This window comes from Leguminivora glycinivorella, chromosome 18 (assembly GCF_023078275.1).
Source record: "Leguminivora glycinivorella isolate SPB_JAAS2020 chromosome 18, LegGlyc_1.1, whole genome shotgun sequence".
Classification (NCBI taxonomy): domain Eukaryota; kingdom Metazoa; phylum Arthropoda; class Insecta; order Lepidoptera; family Tortricidae; genus Leguminivora; species Leguminivora glycinivorella.
In genome coordinates, this window is record NC_062988.1 from 19,967,338 (window position 1) to 19,992,456 (window position 25,119).

The window sequence follows — 25,119 nt, forward strand, 5'->3', positions numbered from 1 at the left end:
GCTAACTAACCCTCCCTGCCCAATAATTTAGATGTAGATAACCCTTGTTCGACCCGGCTCCGTCTAGACGCGGCCCAGTGGCGAGCCGGCGAGTCGTGCCGTGCCGTCTAGACTTTCTGATTCTCATTATTTGATCGTATGATACAGCTCTAAATAAACGAAGGCAAATCTAGAATCTTATCTCACTAATCTAGTTTATTACGGAAGTCAGTATCCTTGCTACTAATTTTGGTTTTCACGTTTGTTAACAAGAATAACTTTGCGTTATTCCTCTGAGTATTAGTTTTAGGCAATATGTACTGCTACGTAATATTAAGGCATTAGAGAATTAAGGGCCTACTTATCTCTACTCAAGTATGAAATTTCATGGGCAACTTGTTCAAGGTAAATATTAACTGCAAAATTTTTAAATGACCAATGGTGAAATCCATGTTGGCAAAGGTTTATCAATCCAGTTAGCACAAGGACTTTGGTACTACGTTACAATCTTGCAAGGATTCAAGCCCTCCGTGACGGCCGTCTCCTGTGTGCACTGCGACTGCACAAACACAAAACAGCATGCTGCGTCAACGTTGACGTTGACTCGTCTCGTCGAGTCGGGTCGAGTCGAGAACAACGCTGTATTAATATTTGCGTCAGAGTGTCATATTATCGGTAACTGCTACATAATAGCGTGGCGTGAGCATGCTGAGATTTTATGGGCACTTGTTCAGGTATAGTCAACCAATTAGTACCCTAGGCCACTCTACAACCATGTCAAAATGACAAGCAGTAAGAGATTTTTTACAATCTGATAATGTATAACGTCACTATGACATAGTTCTACAGTGGCCTAGGGTTCCAATTGGTTGACTGTACTCCTAATAAAAACTTGAAGTACATTAGGTATAAATATGCTCACTCTTATGACTTGTGGTAGTCCTAGTCAGGTTTGTCACCTAAAATTCGAAGTTCACTTCAGTCTTCGAAAAATAACTTATTGCTTGGTCTCTTTTTGGGAATATTGGCTTTTACATCCGTTACAAGTTACAAAAAAAAAACAGAATATGAATTTTCAAAGTGACACAAATTTTAAGACCAATTAAGACTATCTTATTATTTAAGTATCAGACTTACAAAGCTGATGGTATGAAAAGTATTGCATTTAACAAATGGAATCACGGATTCGGGAAGGGGTCGCGCGTAAATGACCGCAGAAAGGGACCTCTCCCTTCTACAACATATTACAGATAATGGACGGACAAGGGGAGAGGTCCGTGATCCGGGTGGACATTCGTGCCAGGAATACAAAAATAAGCTAAAAATAAACACGGGTACTTTGTCTCATTCTTAGTTGTTAACAACGGGAAAAGAGAGAAAACCGAAGACCTTGTACAGTAATTGCAATATTGGCAAGTGATTGCCACCTTTTTTTCCTGACTGTTTGAAATACTAACACAAGACCTGACACTGTCTGCGTGTAGATTACTATGTCGCCTATGTCGGAAAACTCGGGAGTATGGATATCTTCAGGGATTCACAGGAACATCTTCCAGGTACAATATTACATGTCTCGGTAATTATGCTGCTATATGTGTCTGAGCGCTCGTCGTCTCATGCTCTTCAGGTGCTTAGAAATGACATAACTAGCTAAACTCACCTGCCCTCTAATAGTCAGTTTCTTGCAGTCCTTAGACAGCAGATCCCTGACATCTTCCAGGTACAGCTCCACATAGGAGCACGACACAAGGTGCGTCACGTCTCGCGACGCACTGGTCTCGATATGCTGCCATATGTGCCTGAAGGCTCTCGGTATGATGCCCTCGTCTTCGGGGGTGCCCTCCATGGTGTGCGTCTTGCCGGTGCCCGTCTGTCCGTACGCGAACACGCAGCCGTTGAACCCGTCCAGGACGGACGCCACCAGGGGACGGACCTGGACAAAACGAAATACATCAATGGAATTACATACATACATATACAATACACAATCACGCCTATATTCCATAAAGGGGTAGGCAGAGCACATGAAACTATTCAGGTTTCAGAGCCACTCTTGGCTAATAAGGGGTTGAATGAAAACGAAATTGTGACATTGCAGTGACAGGTTGCCAGCCTCTCGCCTACGCCACAATTTAACCCATATCCCACAGTCGACTTCTTGACACCCATGTGAAGAAAGGGGGTGGTGAAATTCAATCAATGGAATTATGTTAATTTTAAGAGTTTTGAATGATTCACGGTTATTTTCATTAGACTTATATTGACCGGGATATAGACCGTTGGACCGTTGGACCGTTGGATCGAGCTGCATAGTCCTAAGGTAATTTCGACGGAACGCCACTACATACCGAGATTGGTAAGAGAAGCCATTGAGATTCACAAATATAAAAATTTCAATCGTGAGGATGGCTTCAAACTATCTAATGTATGGAATCCAGTGATTTGTTTGTGTAAAAAACCGGTGAAGTCAGAATTGAACAAACGTAGTGACACTGTGAGTGTAGTGTGTTTGGACAGACCATCGAGTGTGAACGCGACCAGTGGTAACGCTGAAAGTGAACGCAGCCGACGCGCGCGAAGGAGGGTAGATCGCGCGCTGTCTATACAACTTTAACATCCACCCGCCTTCGTCAGTTTTCCGTGATCATGATGCATGCAACTGCGTCGAAATATCGGGAGCTCGACAAAAATCAAAAAGGTAATCACGGTCTATATCCCGGTCAATATAAGTCTTATGTTAATTTTATTGGTTTAATGGCTCTAATGTAAATGAATGTGCTACCCTCAATTTGGAATGATAATACATAACCTACTAAAATGCTAACAGCCTATAAAATCCTTTTCTAGATCTCCCTTGACATTTTCGCCGTACAATATTTGTCACAAAGTGTCACATAATGTAGCCATAACGCCATGTATAGTGTTTAGGTTGGCATGACGTAAGGCAAGTGCACGGGCCTTGACTCCAAGAACTAACACCTTGCTGTGGCTAGGTGTGGGCATGATGATTATTTACACATAAACACTAACTACGTCATTTCAATTATTTTTTATGATTTGTTGTACAGACCTACCTATGCAGCAAAACATTGTACAGTCAAGTGTAAAAATATGGGTGCGTACAACTTATCAAAAATATGTCCCATAGCACTTTATGTCGGCGGAATAAGGTCTCGGTACATATTTTTGAGCGGATAAAATCGATACGTATTTTTGCACTTGACTGTAAGATGTGTTTAGCTTCCTTAAAAATAGTCTGACCGAAATAAATGCTTATAGCCGGTAATTCCAAATGACAATAAAATAGAATAAGGCATTTTTGTCTGTAATTAATTATAAAAGTGTCATTCATTTATACCGCAGCCTCTTCAGCTGCAGTTTCCCGCTGGTCGCTGCGCACGCGTCTCATGAAAATCATGAAATAAACAACTCTCGTAAAGTGCTCATTGTATTACACATGTTTATTACCTATTTATTTTGATTGAGGCTGCAAGACAAGTGAACACTGACTTTCAAATATAAGAAATATCATGTTTGGCTCTCAGAATAAAAAAATAAAATACCTAGTGTAGGATCACGGAACAAAACTGAATAATTATTAAGTTAGATAAACTTATTTGTAGAATTTCTCCCGTAATAGTCAGGCGCTAACCGAACCCCACTAATTATAATTGGAGAAAAATGAACTAATTGAACAAACTAATTAGTTTGACACTACGGTAATTTCGTTTTTCATGTGCTCAGACTGTTTAAGAGCGGCGCTTTAAAGATAGAATGGTAAGTAACTAAATAATTGAGTCAACAATTAAGTAATTTATTCGGTGGCTTGGCTTTCCAGACGTTCGTGTCCCGAGGTCAAACGGCATCGGCATCGCTTAAATATACACCCTCCAACGCTATTAATCATTACATTTCTGTTTATTTTCGTAACAACATACAACAACGTATTTTTAAACAACTATATACATTTTACATATTGCATGATTTTTGGCGATAAGAACAAAGCCCTGATTCAAACCCTGGTTTAGGTACCTAGAGGTATAATATTGGTATGTGTCAAACTGTCGTAATAATATAGTTCAGAAACTGACCGGAACAACCTGGGGAGCCAATGCTGCTTGCCTCCGAACAACTGCTCTAGCGCTGGTCTACGCTTCGGCGGAGTGCTGCTCGCCTGTGTGGATCAACAGCAACCATGTTTCAGCTGTGCATGGACACGCAACTTAACCAAACCATGTGCCTCATCACGGGCTGTATACGCCCTACACCTACCTATTGGCTACCTGCTCTCAGCAACATCGCCGCACCCCATCTTCGCCGGGAACACTGTCTCTATCGAGAGCTTGATAAGATACGGAGAGACCCGACTCTACCCATTCACGGAGATGTGCTTGCTAAGACTGACCGCAGGCTAAAGTCTCGCAATCCACCACTAGCCAGCCTCAATACCATGGATCCCCTGTGGAAGATAAATAATGCCTGGCTTAACGAGTGGCATTCCAATCAGGTGCCGAGAGACTTTTTCGAACTAAGCCCCCGCACAAAACCACCAGGCTTCACTACCCAACGACGTGTCTGGTGCCTGCTGAACCGTTTTAGAACTGACGTAGGCAATTCCGCATACCATAGGAACAAATGGGGATGGTGCGAGTCGGCGGCATGCGAATGTGGCATACCAAAGCAGACAATCCGCCATATGGTGCTGGAATGCCCTAACACCAAATTCAATGGCAGCTTTGAAGAGCTCAAAACTTTAAATGGGAAAGCCGTGGACTATTTTAAGACTTCTAGGTTTAATTTTTAAATGTGTTATGCAGTGACATGTAGATATAAAATGCCATACGATAAATAATAATTATGAAGGAGTACATTTCCATATATCTTGAAAAAACCGTCTCTCAATAAGGTCTAGTTTCCTCTCCGAGGGCTTCAGGGCCCAGAACACCAAAGTTCAAGGGCTATAAAGCCTATAGGTATGGTATGGGCACGTTTCTCAGTCACTTTACGCCTAATTATAATTACAATAAATGTCGTAATTGATAACGTTTGAGAACTTTTTTATTTTTCCTGTAAATGTCTTTTCTTATTATTTCTTTCTAAGTAGTGTGACTTATTTCTGCATAAAAGTGTCAACTCCGAGGTGCTTGGACAGAGCACGTTTTCAATCACGAGTAACGGGCCTCGGCGGCTGATTGAATAGAGCCGGCGCGGCGGTTAGATCATCCATGAAAACGTACTGCTTTTTATTGGCAAACGACACTGCACTCAGAGTTAAAGAAAAAGTTTCCGGTCTTCTTATCACATTTACTTGTAGAGATGCCTACAAAAGGCGTGTACTCGTAGGGCATTAAGAATGTGCAAGTTGCGAAAATCAGAATAACTTATTTATTTATTTAAACCTAATAATGTTTCTAACGTGTACCTATGTTGAGGCATTAGGTTTTTATTTCAAGCCAGAAATAATTATATGTCTGCGTTCAAATAGATATTCTATAAACTATATTATTTTAACGTTACGACTAGTAAATATTTTGGAGTAAAAAGATAAACGACTCATTAGACTCTGCCGCTCAGCGCGGGCGCGGCACCGGCACCGGCAGCCGGCAGCTCGTCTCAGTTTTTTGCTGAAACCTGCGCGAGGCGCATACGCTCGCTATTTCAGCCGCGTCATTCCGATCGCCCACCAAGCTATCACGTCACGTCACGGCGTGTCACGGCAGCCATAAAATCGGAACACATTCAATAGGCTAGTTTTCTACTAGTCAAATCAGCTTCTTTTAAGAACTGTCAAAACGATTTGCTAATTAATATGGATAATGGAATTGCTATGAAATACTGAGGAGTGACGTCACGGTCAATTCATTTACTTTATATCTTTCTTTTTGACTTATTAAATAGAAATTATGTTTAAACATAACTTACAGTCATTTTCTTCTAATCATGTGGTGCTTTATTTCGTGTAACTGCATAAAATATTTTATTTTTAAGTGTAGGGACTAGCCTATTCTACAACAACTTTCGAAAAACTTTGTGTTTATGACTGTGTATTCACAACTTGTGTTAACTGTTAGTGAACGATATGATTTCTGCAGGAATTTTTCAGATGTTTTACAACAGCCACATAGATTTCCAGTGGCCCACAAATATTAACTGGGGCTACTTTATCTTGAAGTCATATTGCTCAAGGGCCCCTGGATCTTGTAGGTCTGAAGGGAACCCCGGCCCTAGTTGTCAGCTCTGAACGTCAGAGCGGTGATACATTATTTATGGGTGCCATCGGCCTTCCTAAGTACACCCAGACCTCATGCTACATTGGTGCCCAACTCTTCACCATCGCCAGTGCTCGCGACCAACCAGCCAACCGCAACCGTTTGGACGCTCGCACGAGTAGTCCACTACTCACTTCATTTTGGCGGTGACTTTCTACAGTATACATATTCCTAAAAACTCTTTAAATAATGAGAGTAATAATTGCAGTAATATTTTTATTTTATTAACTCCTTGTGAATCTCGGCACGCTACGCGCGCGAAATGCGTGAAAGCAATAGCAGGCATTATTGTGTTGTATTATATTAAATTATATTTTAATTAATCCGCGTAAAATCAACATCGACGGGACAGCGGTTACTGTTTGGTCAGGTGCAGGACAGCCGTCTTTTGTTTTAGTTTTCATCCCACACGGCATGTGCAGCCTTGTCAGTCTCAATGCCTGAGAGTGAGAAGGCTTTTCATTACGCTGTCTATTATGTGAGGTGGACAGCACTCCGCTGCAGGACAGTAAATAGGTACTTATTCGGCTTCTGCATTCAAAGTCACCCCGCGCCTCTTGCTCGTCAGCCTTGTCAGCCTCAATGTCGAAGGGTGATTACTTTTCTTTACTATACAGTAAGGCGTTCCTGTGAAGTGAAGGTCTACTTTGCTGGAGAGGCGAGGCGTGCAAAATCAAAAATCAAAATCAAAATAATTTATTCAGCAAATAGGCCACAGGGGCACTTTTACACGTCACATGTACATAGGTATTTAAAAAAATATTTAAAATTGAGTTGAAATTACAATTGATACTATTATATACTAATTCTAAGTTCTAACTAAAGTTAACTCTATACAATTAATTAGAGATGTAGAAGGTCTCTAAATGTCGAATTACAACCAAGAACTACACTAAATTTTAATATAAAAAGTACAAATACAAAAAAAAAAAGTCTAAAATTACTTTAGAGGTGCAAATGACTCTAAATGTCACAACTAAAAATAAAATGTATATCTACTTAATCTAATTCTCCTTAGAGATGTATATGGTCTCCATGAGTCAAAATCATATATTTAAAATATTCACTAAAAGAAAGGAAACAAACGACAACCGAACAAAGTGTCCTAATTTAATAAAAATTAGAATTAAAGTTACTAAGTTATAACAGCCCCAGTAAGCTTAAGAGCGCTATGACAAAAAAAGGCGATATATTGTAAAATGCACAATATTTATCGACAAAATTGTACACTTTACTCATACTAAAAGACAGTGAAAGTACTTGTTTCAGTTAGAACATCTTATTAACTGTCGGTTAAATAAAAAACATATGAAAAAAAAAGCTTTTTCAATTAGTAATGATTGTTTTTCTGATGCTCATTTAGGAAAAACCGCGTGAAGCACAGAATTCGGAGCTCTTATTATGTACAATTTGATAAGATCACTCTCATAAATGAGGTAAATTTAAGTTCCAAATATCTTGTACTTAAGGCCCATTAAACAATATTTATCATTTAATCCTTTGAAATTGAGAAATTGAAAGTAAAACGAACTCAATTTTGTCTTGAAAATACATCGAAACAAGTGATCATTTCTCCGAAAATCTACATGTTATCGAAGTTATTTTAGTATATAAATAATCTGCACAATGTGCTTAAACTGCTGTTATCCATTTGTCGTTATAATCATGTTATCATCATGATTTTTTGCCAATTTTTTGAAAACTAGCCTTCCTGTCGCTATTTTACCGGCGACGGACGCCTGCGATTTCAGTGCCGCGCCGGAGCTCGAGGAGGTAAGACGTATGTCGCTTTGGTCTCCGAGTTTTCATCGCAAACGTCGAGAATATTTATTGTTGTGTGGGTCGGACGCCTTGTTTCTACACGGGCTATCCTCGCATTGTGTGTGTGTAAACAGCGACCAACGAATTTGATCCTAGATCCGTAAATATTTGCTTTTGTAATACTTTGTTATATTTAAATGTTAAAGTATTACAACGTTGTGATGATAAAAATGTGAAAATACAATACGGTCAAGATGATAAGACACATCAAGATGGTACTCGGGATCTGATTATGGAGCCAGAAGGTGGTCACCAGTACCAGTGAACCATGTAAGTAAACGACTTCGTGTTTAGGCTCGTTGGGTTCGTCTCAACAAGACCTTTGACAAGAGGTGGTACTCAGGGTCTGATGATGGAGCCAGATGGTGGTCACCAGTACCAATGAACCATATAACTAAACGCAGAGATGGGGAAATCGTAATCGATTCCGGATTACACGATTACTTGATTTTACTTTGTAATCTGACACTACTGGGTGTCAGATTACTTGTAATGTAATCAAGTGAAACGGTAAATTACCATTACATGTAAAGGAATCACTAATCATCTATACAATCATTACTATTACCAATAATTCGGAATCATAGTCGATTCAAAATAACTGAAATTATTGACTTGATTACTTTCAGATTACGAATATGTAGTACCTCAGATTGCTGACTGTCACTTTGACACAAAAGTCGTCATGGGTGTCGTAAAATAGGTTTTAGGAGGTGCTGATTCCAAAATTAATGACTAATGTTCAATCTGACATTGCTGACTGTCACTCTGACACAAAAGTCGTCATGGGTGTCGTAAAATAGGTTTTAGGGGTGCTGATTCCAAAATGAATGACCAATTTAGAATCTGACATTGCTGACTGTCACTTTGACACAAAAGTCGTCATGGGTGTCGTAAAATAGGTTTTAGGGGTGCTGATTCCAAAATTAATGACCAATGTGGAATCTGACATTGCTGACTGTCACTTTGACACAAAAGTCGTCATGGGTGTCGTAAAATAGGTTTTAGGAGGTGCTGATTCCAAAATTAATGACTAATGTTCAATCTGACATTGCTGACTGTCACTCTGACACAAAAGTCGTCATGGGTGTCGTAAAATAGGTTTTAGGGGGTGCTGATTCCAAAATTAATGACCAATTTGGAATCTGACATTGCTGACTGTCACTTTGACACAAAAGTCGTCATGGGTGTCGTAAAATAGGTTTTAGGGGTGCTGATTCCAAAATTAATGACCAATGTGGAATCTGACATTGCTGACTGTCACTTTGACACAAAAGTCGTCATGGGTGTCGTAAAATAGGTTTTAGGGGGTGCTGATTCCAAAATTAATGACCAATGTTCAATCTGACATTGCTGACTGTCACTCTGACACAAAAGTCGTCATGGGTGTCGTAAAATAGGTTTTAGGGGGTGCTGATTCCAAAATTAATGACCAATGTTCAATCTGACATTGCTGACTGTCACTCTGACACAAAAGTCGTCATGGGTGTCGTAAAATAGGTTGTAGGGGGTGCTGATTCCAAAATTAATGACCAATGTTCAATCTGACATTGCTGACTGTCACTTTGACACAAAAGTCGTCATGGGTGTCGTAAAATAGGTTTTAGTGGGTGCTGATTCCAAAATTAGTGACCAATTTGGAATCTGACATTGCTGACTGTCACTTTGACACAAAAGTCGTCATGGGTGTCGTCAAATAGGTATCCGGAGGTGTTTGAAAACTAATGACCAATTTGGAATCTGACACTGTTGACTGTCACTTTGACACAAAAGTGATCATGGGTGTCTTCAAATAGGTTTTCATGGGTACTGATCTCAATATTAATGATCAATTTGGAATCTGACATTGCTGACTGTCACTTTGACATAAAATTCGTTATGGGTGTCGTCAAATAGGTTTCCTTTCCAGGGGTACTGTGCAATGTCAGGTTCCAAATCGGTCATTACTTTTTAAATCATTTCATTAATTTTGGAATCAGTGCCCCCTAAAAACTATTTGACTACACCCATGATTCCTTTTGTGTCAAAATTACAATTAGCACTGTGAGATTCCAAAATAGTCGTTAATTTTGGAATCAGCACCCCCGGAAACCTTTGTGACGACTTTTGTGTCAAAGTGACAGTCAGCAATGTCAAGATTCCAAATCGGTCATTAATTTTCAAATCAGCACCTCCGGAAACCTATTTGACGACACCCATGACGACTTTTGTGTCAAAGTGACAGTCAGCAATGTTAGATTCCACATTAGTCATTATTTTTGGAATCAGCACCCCCTAAAACCTATTTTACGACACCCATGATGACTTTTGTGTCAAAGTGGCAGTCAGCAATGTTAGATTCCACATTGGTCATTTATTTTGGAATCAGCACCCCCTAAAACCAATTTTACGACACCCATGACGACTTTTGTGTCAAAGTGACAGTCAGCAATGTCAGATTCCACATTGTTCATTAATTTTGGAATCAGCACCCCCGCAAACCTATTTGACGACACCCATGACGACTTTTGTGTCAAAGTGACAGTCAGCAATGTCAGATTCCACATTGGTCATTAATTTTGGAATCAGCACCCCCTAAAACCTATTTTACGACACCCATGATGACTTTTGTGTCAAAGTGACAGTCAGCAATGTCAGATTCCACATTGTTCATTAATTTTGGAATCAGCACCCCTGCAAACCTATTTGACGACACCCATGGCGACTTTTGTGTCAAAGTGACAGTCAGCAATGTCAGATTCCACATTGGCCATTAATTTTGGAATCAGCACCCCCTAAAACCTATTTTACGACACCCATGACGACTTTTGTGTCAAAGTGACAGTCAGCAATGTCAGATTCCAAATCGGTCATTAATTTTTAAATCAGCACACCCGAAAACCTATACTCGTGGTATATGCACTTGAAATGTGAAAGTGAAAATGCTAGAATGACATGTAAACCACGAAGTTGTATAGTCATATTGTTCATTGGTATTGGTGACCACCATCTGGCTCCATCATCAGACCCTGAGCACCACCTTGAAGTAATTAGAATTGTATTTGTCTTATTTTATCATCATATTAATATAATTATACTTTACTCTAATACTTATCATATAACAAAAGCAAATATTTGGGATGGGATCTACTTTTATAATTATTACTTCAATTTTTTAAATAAATTTTAACATAATTGATATTATTTCGCGCTATATTCTCGTATTTTCGTACAAAATAATGTTTATTAGAAACCAAAAGTTTATATCGAGATAGTAGATTGTGGTTGTTATCAAAATTCCATAGAAAGGATCAAGATTGTTTTGTCCATTATTGTAGTGCGAGCGAGTGATAAGACGTGCTAGAAAGGGTCGGCATATTGGGCTCGCGCGGCGGGTAAAATACCTAATTTCGCCCGACGCCGAAATGTTATAACGCTCTTAAACAGACCGGTCTTCACAGACGGCACCCGTTCACGAGTATGACGCGTATCTCAGCCATCGTACGTTTTTTAAATAAAAATAATATGCAGATTTCTATATACTTAGCCGAGAAATCGTGTACTTTTTATTGCTTAAGCTCCATGTATTTTTCAATGTTATTTTAGCGTACCAGAATTCAAAATACGTTTTATCAGATCTCAATTTAATTTGTAGGTATTGGAAGAGTCAGTAATGTTTTGATTTCCAATAGGGTTCTGAATATGCAACGAGCACAAGTTTAAGCAAACAGTCTGTTTCCCACGCCTAGTTATTTATACCTTACCTACTTTACGCGATCGATTTTATACGAGAATAAATACAGCTGATTCACTACGATATTATTTTCTATCAACACCCACTGTAGACGTAGTGCACATTTTATACAATATGTTCAAGAGGTTACTCAAAAGACTCTTCTAAAAATAATAACATACTATAATGTTATAGGCTGAAAGCTGTTTTGTCGCTTAGTCTATTATTATTTCATTTAATTTTCAAAAAATTCATTTCTAGCATAAAGCATTGGATGGGTGAGCAGTGAGCTAGAGTCAGCGTCATCTACTCTATTTATGATACAATGCGAAACTATTAGAATCAACGGGTACGAGAGAGGGGTGCCACTTTAAGAAATCCTTTTAAGGGATACCTCACCTCATACTAGCGTTTCTCGTCGGCGCTTAGTCAGTGCTAGCCCAGCGGGAGCCCCTGGAGCCTAGGTTGGCCATACAAATAGACCACGTGACCCCCCCTGGGGCCTGGGCCTTTACCGCGTGTCCCCCCCCCCTCCCCCGGGGCACGAAGCTGGATCCGCGCTTGCATGGAAACAAAACTAAATGTCGACGCTCGGGAGATGTCGACGCTGCGAACAAAAGGTCTCGTCTCTAAGTGAGTAAGGGTACTCACCATTTCATCGTAGATGGTCTGCGTGTCGGCGCGCGCGTCGTACACGGCGTCGTACGTGAACAGCTTGTCCTGGCCCTTGGGGTTGAGCACCTGCACGGCGCCCCGCTCCGGCCACACTTGCACCACCTGCACACACACGGAATAGGAATACGATAAAACATCTACACACTGCTAGTTGATATTGGTCACAGGTCTGAGTCTGACAGACAAAATGTCAAACCACAATCTTACAATGGAGTTAAGGTACAGCGTGCAGCGGGGCAAATCTCGACTGGGGGGGCAATGTAACTGGTCCATGTTTTACAATGTTTGCATTATTAAACAGAGTGTCCACCGGTTATATTTTATGGTATGCGTGTTCAGTGGATACATGTAGAACTAAACTTCATAGACTTCATAGTGTAATAATGGAAAAAAATGGATTAGTTATAATTGCCCCCCAGTCAAGATTTACCCCGCTGTACCTTACGTATTCGAAAAGTAAATTCATTCAGTATAAAGCACCTTAGAACTATTTATATAGCGATATTTTCTATTCTATATTCTATAAATAAGAATAATTTAAACAATAACTTCCTTCACCTATCTGTAGATTATTGCTAATCCTGACTAAAACTAACAACCTTCACCATCCGTCTGTCGATCAGCGGATTAATGTTTAGTTTGGGTTAATGTAATGCAAAGACTGCCAGCGATGCTGCTGCAGTATTGCGGCGCGGCCGGTTTCAATTAGCAGCAACAATATATGACAGAAATTATGCAATACTGTGGCAGTAATGCCGGGGTAGTCCGAATATCACCTTAAGATTCTAACGGAGAACAAAATTAATGACATGATATCTTGAAAGTCTATTTTGGCCTTATTCTAATGAAAAATATTGCTATACGAGTATTTGCAAAAAAAAAAAAAAACAGAATACAAATTCAAACACAAAACGTTCAATAAGTTGCGTTTGCGAAAATTGACCTCCCTTCACTAGTAGAGAGTGACAGTAAAAAGTCCTAATTAAATAGTTAATAACTCATCGCTAGTTATAATAGTTAATTACGATTATACAACTAATGCAAATGACTCTAGTCATTACCCTCCCACGAGTTACAAGCCCCCATTATAAACACATTAGTGTACTGACTCATCCACAGTATGATCTTCTATGTGACAGTTTGTCTATGATACTCGTTTATCGCTCGATAAAAAAGGGCTTAAAAATCTGCAAAAGGGCTGTTTCAACAAAATGTAATAGTATTGTTTCTGGGCTTTCTTACAGTGCTCTGTAATTTTCTTTTTTTACGGCCAGATTCAGGACTGTTACTGCATGGCATGGATGTGATTCCTGATGATTTTGATGCAGATATAGATACCTTATTATCGCTGCTTATTCGAATATACTTTTTCAAGTAAAATTTCCAAAGCAACAAACAGAAGTTATCGCTACACAAAATTTACAATAACTTTAATTAATTTCAGTTGTTGAAACATTACTTTTAGGAAGTATAGTAAAACCACTTTCTTAGACCATTTAAATTCTATCCATAGTAAAATACAATTTACTATGGAATTGGAGAAAGACTGTTCCCTTCCCTTCTTGGATGTTCTCATTTTGAGGAATCCTGATAATAGCTTAGGTCGCACTGTGTATAGATAATTTCAGTTGTCTTTGAAAAGCTGGTTTTCAGAATGTTCCGATGTTCAGACGATAAATCATATGTTTATCACGCAATAAACGCCTGTCGCTGTCGCGGCCGATCACGATCGCGTTTGTCACGTGATATAAACAAGACACAGCATTTGTCTCTGACGTCTCTGTGCAGTGGATACGGATGGGATGCTATGTTTATGTTGTTTATTGTCATACTGTATGTGTATAGTAAGCGCCTTCTGCAAAATGTACCAACACCCGGACAGTCTTTTTTTTTAGACATTCAACTTTGTAAAGCAAATTCAATTACAATAATTAATGATATTGTTTATAAATATTGCCTAGTATCAGTGATACTTCACCTCACATTGTATGTTACTTAAATCTAAATTCCTCAGTGTTGTATTAGGTACTTGTATTCCCTCGAAAGCGTGTTAGTGACACATGTCATACCTGTCACCATGTCAGTGAGTGACCGTGGATCAAACCTAGTGGACAAATATAGCACCATACTATATGTACGTATGTTACTTAAATCAAAATATGTTAGTTATGCATTTCCACGAAACCGTGTTAAGATTAAAGACCATATGTGTCGATTAACTTCAAAACTGGGTAACTCCATTCTGCTATAAGGTTGATTATTTTTCAGATCATATTATATTTTTTAACCGACTTCAAAAAAGGAGGAGGTTCTCAATTCGACTGAATTTTTTTTATTTTATATATTCAACCTTAAAGCAGAATGGATTTACCCAGGTTTGAAGTTAAGCGACACATATGTCAAACCGTTTATTACTGTTATTAGTGAGTGACCATAGGTCAAACCTGTAACCGTGTTAGTGAGTGACCACAGGTCAAACCTCTAGGGGTAAGTCGGCCTCCTGGAACTGATCCCCAGTCCCTTTCGTCGAGAGACGCTCGTACCATTTCTGATCGGTGGGTCTGATTCGGCGTTTCTTCACCTAGGGCACCGATTGGGGAAAATACACATATGAATTACATACACAAACAACTTATAGAAATACAAATCAAAATTGATTGCTATCGAACAACACAGGCATATAAATGTAGAGGCATACCTAGAAATTCTAGCCTAGAATAGAACATACACATTTCATAATCTTAAAACTAAAACATAATATTATAGCAATAGCAAGTAGATGTGTTTCCATCCGTCCTCGCCCTACTAGGAAATACATCCCTTCAATCCCTTGTTCCTATACATATAATATAACATTTTATATGCGTGTTTCATAAAATAATAGTTATTTGTTATACAAGGGGGCAAAGTTGTATTTTAACGCCGAGTGTGGAATTGAAAAACGAGCAAGTGAAAGGATTCTATAGTTGAACCACGAGCGAAGCGAGTGGTTCGAGAATAGAATCCTGAACTTGCGAGTTTTTTAACACACGAGAAGTAAAATACATTTGTATCCGAGTGTAACACAAAACTTTTTCCCCTCACTAGCTCGGAAACACGTGTTTTGTCCTTTAATACCAGCGGGTAAAAACGCATTTTATCCACTAGTGGGTAAAGTAATTTGACCTTGAATAAAGTCAAATGAACTGCTTTAAAATTGATAAAAGTAGGTGAATCTAGTAATAAAGATGATTTACCACCTGTGGAACTACTGGAAGCAGTGATAAACGCATTTTTTGCGTTGTAGTTTCCTCGCTATAGTGAGGGGAAAAGTTTTGTGTTACACTCGGGTGCAAATGTATTTTAATTTAAACATTGTTTCGTTAAAACGATAAGATCTTTTTTCAGCTTGCAGATCATTTTGAACAGTTGACCCACTTCAATAAATTCTGCGACTCACTGTTATAAGATGCATCTTGCAATAACACAATTAAAAGTGTTTATTGTCTAACCAAACACGCGAGAAACCAGGTTAGATTCCCGGCCCGGCCCGGCTGACAAACGAGGGAAATAAAAATACTGCGACTGCGTGCATTCCTCTCCGCACCTGACTCACTTTTTATAATAGACTGCTTGTGAAAATAGACGGACTCCGCAACACGAGTGCAATATTTATTTATTTGCGAGTAGATATGTTTATTAAGCAAACGCTGGGACCTACCGCGAACACCGACATTTGAAAAATGTGAAAATTAATCTGTTTTTATTGGAGTTTTTAACCCCCGACGCAAAAACGACGGGGTGTTATAAGTTTGACGTGTCTGTCTGTGTACGTGTGTCTGTCCTGTCTGTCTGTGTGTGGCATCGTAGCTCCCGAACGGATGAACCTATTTGGATTTAGTTTTTAGGGTTCCGTAGTCAACTAGGAACCCTTATAGTTTCGCCATGTCTGTCTGTCCGTCCGTCCGTCCGTCCGTCCGTCCGTCCGCGGATAATCTCAGTAACCGTTAGCACTAGAAAGCTGAAATTTGGTACCAATATGTATATCAATCACGCCGACAAAGTGCAAAAATAAAAAATGGGAAAAAATGTTTTATTAGGGTACCCCCCATACATGTAAAGTGGGGGCTGATTTTTTTTTTCATTCGAACCCCAACGTGTGATATATTGTTGGATAGGTATTTAAAAATGAATAAGGGTTTACTAAGATCGTTTTTTGATAATATTAATATTTTCTGAAATAATCGCTCCTACAGGAAAAAAAAGTGCGTCCCCCCCCCTCTAACTTTTGAACCATATGTTCAAAAAATATGAAAAAAATCACAAAAGTAGAACTTTATAAAGACTTTCTAGGAAAATTGTTTTGAACTTGATAGGTTCAGTAGTTTTTGAGAAAAATACGGAAAACTACGGAACCCTACACTGAGCGTGGCCCGACACGCTCTTGGCCGGTTTTTTTTTATCTGAAAGCCGAGTAAGTCGTGAGTGTTCTTAGCCATGTTTCATGAAAATCGGTCTACTATGTCGCGGTCGGGGGTTTTTTCAAAATTTTAATTTTGTGGTTAGGTTATTACTTTGACTCTGGTTGGCCTTTTGGCAAATATGCGTTTTGACGCGGTAGACTCCCAGGGTGCGTAGCCGAATGGCACAAACGCTCACGAAACGCTCACGAAACGAAACGCTAGTAGATATCTATCCCTATCGCTCTTGCGTATTGGCGCGACAGAGCCGGACTACGTTTCGTTTTCGTTTGGCGTCGGAGAAATGCCATTCGGCTACGGGGCCAGATCCCTCAGACTTTATAAGTTTTCTCCACCAGGAAATGCAGAGGAATTAGAAATATAATTGCTGCCCTATCTAAACATATCAAATTCTACGCAAATTTATCCCGTATTATACAAAATATATATGCTGTTCTTCTATGTAATATAATAACTAATAATATTTCTCTGGCACATACACCTGCCAAAGCTCTCAAACTTATTAGTCATTGACTGATTTACACTTTCAGAATAGCTAGATAGGATAGGCAGGTAGGTAGGTTTGCATTGCGAGAATATAAATAATATAATTAATCCATCATAGACAGACCTGTTTATAAAATAGTTTTTTTCCGTAGCGTAACGATTTACTCCAGATTGTGTGTTTATGATCTTATGATAGTGTATTACATGCGGTTATCTCCGGAAAGATCTGAGTGCACGCATCGGCGCATGCGTGCTGCGGTGCGTTTGCTGCGTTTTGTGGACTTTGTTATTTACAATACTGTCCACCTTGCATATTTTTAAATTAAAGGAAATATGCTGGAAAAATTGACACCTCCAGCAGGACTCGAACCTGCGACCTATGGCCTTTGGCAGTATTGTACTCGTGTGTGTTATGAGGTTATGACAGTGTTTGACATGTCGTGTCGGCCGACTGCACGCATCGGTGCGTGCGGCTGCGGTGCGTTCATTGCGTTTTGTGAATTAGTCTATTTACAAAACCATATTACGTCACCACGTCAGGTTAACCACTCAAACTAGGACTACTCTTGCATGTAAATTGCAATCATTTTCTATGAAGTTTATAAAAGAAACTTGAATTGAACATGTGTTTGTTTTGTACATTAATGGCTAGGCAGAGAGCAGACCCTGATTTTTTATTGCAACATAAGCATGATTTGTTAACATATCAAAATATGTTTGTCTTTCACGAGTTTCACGAACTGGGCAACCGAACACTGCCGAAGAGTGCAGCTTTACGAACACCTCGCCGGCGCACGCGCCGCGCGCCGCCCGCGTATGCAAATGGCGTTAAGGGTGCTTTCAAGAAAAACGTCAAAATAATGTAAAATTGATAGTTTTAGTCGGTGACATACTACAATTTTCGTTATCTAATAGATATATTTAATTCAAGTTTCAATTAGAGCATCTTATATATCTTGATTCTTATAGACTGGATTTCTGAAAACTAAATCACTAAATTAATTATGAATTTTTCTCTGGTGCACGTTTAGGAAAACCCGCGTATAGAGCTGGATTAGTCGATCTTATTTGTAAAATTTGGACAATTTGGAATACTGAGACTGGTAAATTTATAAAACGTATAACCTGTACTACAATCTTCTCAGACTACATTTTTATTATAAGGGTTTGAAAAAGAGTAAACAGGGCTTAGACGAATTAAATTTTTTTCAAAAATTAAGTGACAATTTCTTTGAAAATCTACATCACATCGGAGTTATTTTCGTACAAAATTAATCTGCAACGTTTACTAAAATTGCTCTTATGCCTTAGTGATTATAAATTTCTATTATATCATAGATTAAATATAACAAGATCATACCATCCCATACATTAAAATGCGACCGCCTACCACACATAGATGGCGCCACAAAAAAATGCCTTGTTGCCACCGATTATTTGTAGATTGGCATTAAGTGTCAATTCCGAGCCGTAAATCTATGTCAAAAGTGACACTTAACGCCATCTACAAGTATAATCGAAAGCTACAAGACATTTTTTTTGTGGCGCCATCTATGTGTGGTGGAGTGTAAGTGCGTTCTTACTGCAGGGATGTAACAGATGTGGTTTTAACGGAACCGGAAGCGGAAGCGGAAGTTTTGAATTTAGTTTAACGGAAGCAGAAGCGGAACCGGAACCAGAAGCGGAAGTTATAGATGTTAAAAACGAAATGAAAAAATACCACATAGGTACTTATAACATAAACCAATACTAATTAAATTACCTAGAACTTTTAGGTGTTTACTGTTCAGCCTGTAATCAGCAGTTTGTAATCAGCCTTTAGGCCCACTTAGGTTTTAAAAACGAAAAGAAAAGTTACCTGATATTTTATCTTAAGTATAATGATATACTTAAGAAGAAATGATCATTACAATCCAAAAATTTAAATCACCTTGAACTTTAAGATGTTTAGTTGTTTTTGGTTGTTTAGGTAATCACTAAAAACACATAAGAATCCTTTTAAACCTTTATTATGCCGTAAAAGGTTTTAGAAACGAAAAGAAAACTTACTATACAATCCAAAACTAACCAGTAAAAATTATATGTGTAATTGTTAGCACATAATAGGCTACTAGACTCGTATCGAATTTAGAACATCAAGTTATTGTTTTCGGTAGTATTTGACTTAAGAAATCAATATTTATAGCTTGCGGGCATTAAAAGTGCGTGATGATTGCGTATTTTTAATTAAAGATGTGTGTATGTTTTTTTTTAATTATGGACTCCGAAAACGGTGTTGGCCAATGGAGTGACGTCACATAATTCAGATCAACTATGGAAATTAGAGGTAGTAATCTGATCTCCATAGAAGCAACCTCTATTGTATTAAAATTCATAGTCGTTGACGGGTGTGACAATGTGAAATATTTTTTTCTAAATATACTGACGTCATGTCATAGATATTCTATAGATTAATATGGCTGATGTTGTTTTTGCCTGATCACGTAAAAGTAAACTTTAAATAATTTTTTGCGCGCTTTTTAAGTCGTAACAAAATATGGTACTATTTTTTTCGTTTAATTAGACAGTAATTAATAATATAAGACCACAGTATAAGACATACTTTGAAAAAGGGTCAAGTAGCCTAATTTTTAAATTAAATGGAGTGATTGTAAAAAAAGTAAACTGTATTTAATAAACAAATTAACAGCTTTATCTCCCGGCAGTTTGCTTCTAAGGGGATCGTAGATAAGCCCTGCACCACTGAATAGTTGTTCACTCGCTACTAACTAGGTGGACAGGACAAATATTGGCGCGCAATGGAATGCAGCGATTGATGTTTAGTATCGCAGCACGTGGAAACGGAGAGATGAGCGAATGACAAGTATAGACCTGTTGGTCTTTGATGTACGCCGCTCATGTCCCATCGTCGCGCTAGGTTCCGACATCCGTTATAACTTCCGTTTGAAAAATAACAGAACCGGAACAGAAGCGGATGTGTAAAACAAAACGGAAGTTCCGCAGAAACGGAAGCAGAAGCAGAGCTCCGTTACATCCCTGGTTCTTAGGCGGTCGCATTTTAATGTATGGGATGGTATGATCTTGTTATATTTAATTTATGATTATATATATATTTCGCAATTTTTTGAAAACGAGCCTTTACCGTCACAATTATTACCACTTCTGGACATTTTCTCATATTTTGTTGGACCAAGTAGAAAAAGTCCTATAATATGTTATATATTTGTAAACTACTCTCAAAACTCTTTAATTTGATACCACACACGGTATGATAAAGCGGTCGGTTGCGATTTCACTATTTTTCACACGAAAGCCCTCTTAATCATATTCAAACGGCTGACGAACTGCAATCTTATCGCTCCGCGGGTTAACATAATGGGTTTATTTAGACACGGCCTACTACGGTTCAGCTTCACAAGTTTACACACAGACGCTATAATAAATGTTGACTTTTGTAATTAATTATACACCGTGTTTCACTTAACACTAAAAACCTGAAAACCGTTTGTTCAGAATCGAGAGTAGAATCGATTGAGCTATATCTTGAAGGGGGTAATATTTTTTGTTTTAATTTGTATTATTAGTTATTTTTTACGTGCCCATTCTACTAATTCGTAGTACAACATTGTGCATATCACATTGCTAGAGGTTGTATACCTTTTTCAGTATTTAGGGGTATTAATAATGGCTGGTTACGTGGACGATTATTTTTTCCGCTACGAATTTGACGTTGTGTGTCAGTTTACTTTTAATGTTTATCATAAGTCATAACAAATTGAACTCCTACCAAATTACAACCTTGTCATTTTGAATGTTAGGTTTAAATGCTTACTGCGATTACTTGTCCAATTAGAAGTTTACTGTGACAAAGCTTAAGTGCTTTACAGTGACATAGCTGTCTATTGTTAAACCTTATAATATGTTGTTGCAGTAATGTACACAAATAAATAGTTTGAAGGTTTATGATGGTAGCTAGCAATTATTTTATTGAGTGTAGAGTTAAAAGTCGAGTAGAGCTGTACAGAAAATGAAAAATTCAATTTAAAAAAATAATAATCATCAGATTAAAAGATGAACACTCTAGACACGTTTGAAAAAATAAAAATCAGTTGGGGTGTCTGAGGTTTTGAGTGATACCGGAAACACGGTGTAGTACCACAGGCTTGTGTTTAGGAATATCATATTACGCAAAAATCGCAAAATGAACCTTAACCTGCCTGAAGACACCTCATAGCTTTCTTCTTGCAAAGACTTTACTATACTACGATATTGCTGAAAATTCCTCACCGATTATTGACATAGTAAAAGGACTAATTATGACAACATTAATATACTTAATAGGTAACTGTACGAAAACGACACGTAACATTTTCATGTCTAATGGTAATATCGGTAACCTATAATAAGTAAGTCTGCGTAACGTTCGGCACAGATAGCAGACAGGTAGCTCCATGGCATGCGGGTCGCGAAGCGTGCAAACTTCTGTTTGTTTCGCTTCCGAGCAACGAGCAACAAGCTTGTTACTGCCTTATTGTAGTTATTGCCGTGGCAATGTCTTTAACAGAGTTACTTGCCGACACGACTACCATAAGGCTCGATGTAGTCTTGACACGAAACCTATTTCTGAATACCTATTTTGAAAATGCAGATTTGTTAGTATCTAACTTTTAGTAGACATCATGGCAAGCGGACCGCGGAGCATGCCTTCCGTATGGCTTCCGCGCAACAAGCTGGTGACGCCTTATTTCCATGGCAATGTCTTTAACAAAGTCACAAGTCGATACTACGATCCGGCCCGATGTAGGCTTGACACGAAACCCATTTATGGACAATAAGGTTATCATGAGATTGATGAGTTCAAGCTGTAACCTAGTTGCAATTTGAAAAGCTTTTGCATATTTGAAAAATTGGTCGGTGCTCATGCTCATTAAATATCCTACAAGTGTTTTCTTTTTTTTTATTATAAATTGGCTTACTCTTGGCCACAGACTAGCCAAAGGTGAAGACGTGGCCTACGATGGAGTGAGCGCGCCCAGAAGATGCCTGTTCACTCTTGATTTGAAGGTTGCCGGGTTATATGAGCTCGGAAATATGGCCGCCGGCTAAGAATTCCATTCCTTGGCAGTGCGCATAAGAAAAGAAAAAGCAAAGCGTTTCGTGAGAATTTTCGGAACATCTACCAAGTAAGGATGGAAACCGGCCTGGACGGTGGAATAAGCTCGTCGCGTGTACCTCTTGAGCACACTCCCCGAAGTGAAACCTGTAAAACGCCGACAGACTGGCAAATTTCCGCCGATGGGCCAATGTTTTATGTTTCTATTAGTGAAGTTATAAACAATTTATGACACGGCCATTTGGTTAAAATAAAATATGTAGGGCATTGGTAGGGTTTGAATGTGTCGCACTGTTGTGACAAGTTAACCCACAACAGCCTTGGTCTCCCTGTGTAACTCACATCACAAGGCACATGAGACGAAGAATTTGATTTATTTCCCGCACATGTGCAGAGAGAAGGCCGGCCGGTCGGATGATCTATGCCTAAATACGGCGCGCCGTGGACACTGCCATCGGCCACTACTGAATGACAAGTCATCAACCTTATTGCAATCTCATAAGACCGACCTATGGACAGTCAAGAGTGTAGCTTTTAGTACCTACTCACCTACTTACGGGAAACATTCATAAACAGGTTTTACAGCTGCTGTAAGTTCTTTACTAGTATAACTTGGCCTGTGGCGTGTTCGCAGACGCATCTGCTTGATACAAAATATAGTTTATTTATTCTAACTTGTCCTCGAGCCAGCACATGACCATATGGGAATAAGAATCATTTCAGAAGAAGGCACAAGGCACCTAATGGCACCCTTATGGCACCTATTTCCTTTCTACCCGGGTCTGGTGAAGACAGATGGGAATTTGGGAACACAATCGGTCTGTAGGTCGGTCGATGAAACCCAGACCAGACTATATAGACATGATAGTTGCTTTTTAACTAGACTGAGACTATAGCACGTGCCGTTTAAACGGGAGCTAGCCGCCGTGAATAATAGAAACAAAGGCCTTTGTTTAACAGATTACGGCTAAAGCGAAAAGTTCATCTCAGAAAATTCATACTATACCCAGAGTTACATTGGTCATACGACTCATACGTCATATCATACCGTATACAATGTTATAGTTTTTGTGAATCGGTCAGGTCGCTCTGGTCTTTTGTTTTGACTATCGGCCTGGGTCAGCTGGATGGCATTATCTTTCAATGTTTACGATTTTAAATGGAGGATTTACGCTTGAATGTTTTCGGTGATATCTTCGTGTTATCAACAATGGCATCGATTGTATACGATTAAGTTAACAGCGTAGCGTAGTGGGTAGATTTGTATTGTCTATCTTTAATAATTCACGTTGTATTTAGCTGATAGGAGATATATGATAGACTTAGGTAATGTTCAATTATTGTTTTATTACAAAGATATAAAGGCTTATCCACAATGATTATGTAAATGAAACGTAATATTTATTTCCTATCTGTCAAAAATGATGAATGCATAGTTTTTTTACGCCTAGAAAAACAATGTTCACGGACATTAATCCCACCATAAATGGATTAACTGTGGGTAGAGTAACGTGTGTAGTTTAAACTTGGCACATCCTTTATGAGTGAAGTTTAAATTAAACATGGGATTTTAAGATGACTTATGAATAACATGTCTTATCGTACTCTGTCCAACGTAGTTTTATCTGAAAACGAATGAATCATAGGTTCAGAGATTGAGCTCCTTGAAGAAACGTACATGTCTTGTGCAGATGTGCATTGTGCAGTATACTCTGTTTAAATTATGTAACATCCTCCTCCTCCTGGGAGTCTAGTTTAGCCAAGATGGCAGTCGTTTGCATTAAAGAAAACTGCATTTTTTAAATTTATCTTTAGCGTTTTCGTTTGTTTCGTTTTTTAGAAACATGTGTAATCTTGGATATATCTCACGTAGAGTGACTGGATATACCTACCTATCTTATAAAACGAAACGATGACCCTAGGTCCATGTACGTCAGAACTGTATCATTTATGCACCATGTGTCTATAATTTATGCTTCATATCTGTTTTGTTTCATTACTGTAAAGGTTGGTATTATAACCAGAAACTGGCAAAATATATTCGAATGACTAATAACAATAACTTTATTATCTACAAGGTAAAAGTTGCGTTGTTACGGATTTTGGATACATCAAGCGGCAGAGAGGCGAGGAACAATCGGAACGCACCATTGTGAGTAGTGGATTGATCCAATGTCAAAAATGTCGCAACTTTAGCTTTATAGATGGTCAATAATGGCCGGTCTGATCTCTGAATATAACTAAACAATAGTTAGATCTGTCCGGCATCCTCATATGAGGCGCGCGGGATGATGAGCAGGTGCAACAAACAGGTCGGCCATCTGGCTCTAACTCAGCCAGGTTTTCTCCGATTTCGTCTGGAATTCGAAACACAATCTTGTAGGTCCAGATCCAGGCGACTCGTCGTGACTAGTGTATTATCTATTTCAGGATAGGTACTTACCTATTCGAACGGTATTTGAACACATTTCAACTAAGATCTACCTACTTGTAATTTCAAATGTAGTCATTCAGGTGATGATTCAGGAAGTTTCAAATGCAAACAAAAGGAAGTAACTCCGTAACCTAACCACTAGATTTACACCATTCGTATGTAAAGCTGCT

General features: G+C 38.7%; 1 protein-coding gene across 1 annotated transcript in view; it reads right to left on the reverse strand.

The window, feature by feature from the left end:
* Positions 1–25,119, reverse strand: part of LOC125235810 (kinesin-like protein Klp68D) — a 66,203-nt gene that overhangs the window by 39,434 nt on the left and 1,650 nt on the right. The window contains 3 exon segments of the mRNA XM_048142399.1: positions 1,640–1,912; positions 12,433–12,558; positions 14,936–15,037. Coding sequence (XP_047998356.1) covers positions 1,640–1,912; positions 12,433–12,558; positions 14,936–15,037 — 501 coding nt within the window.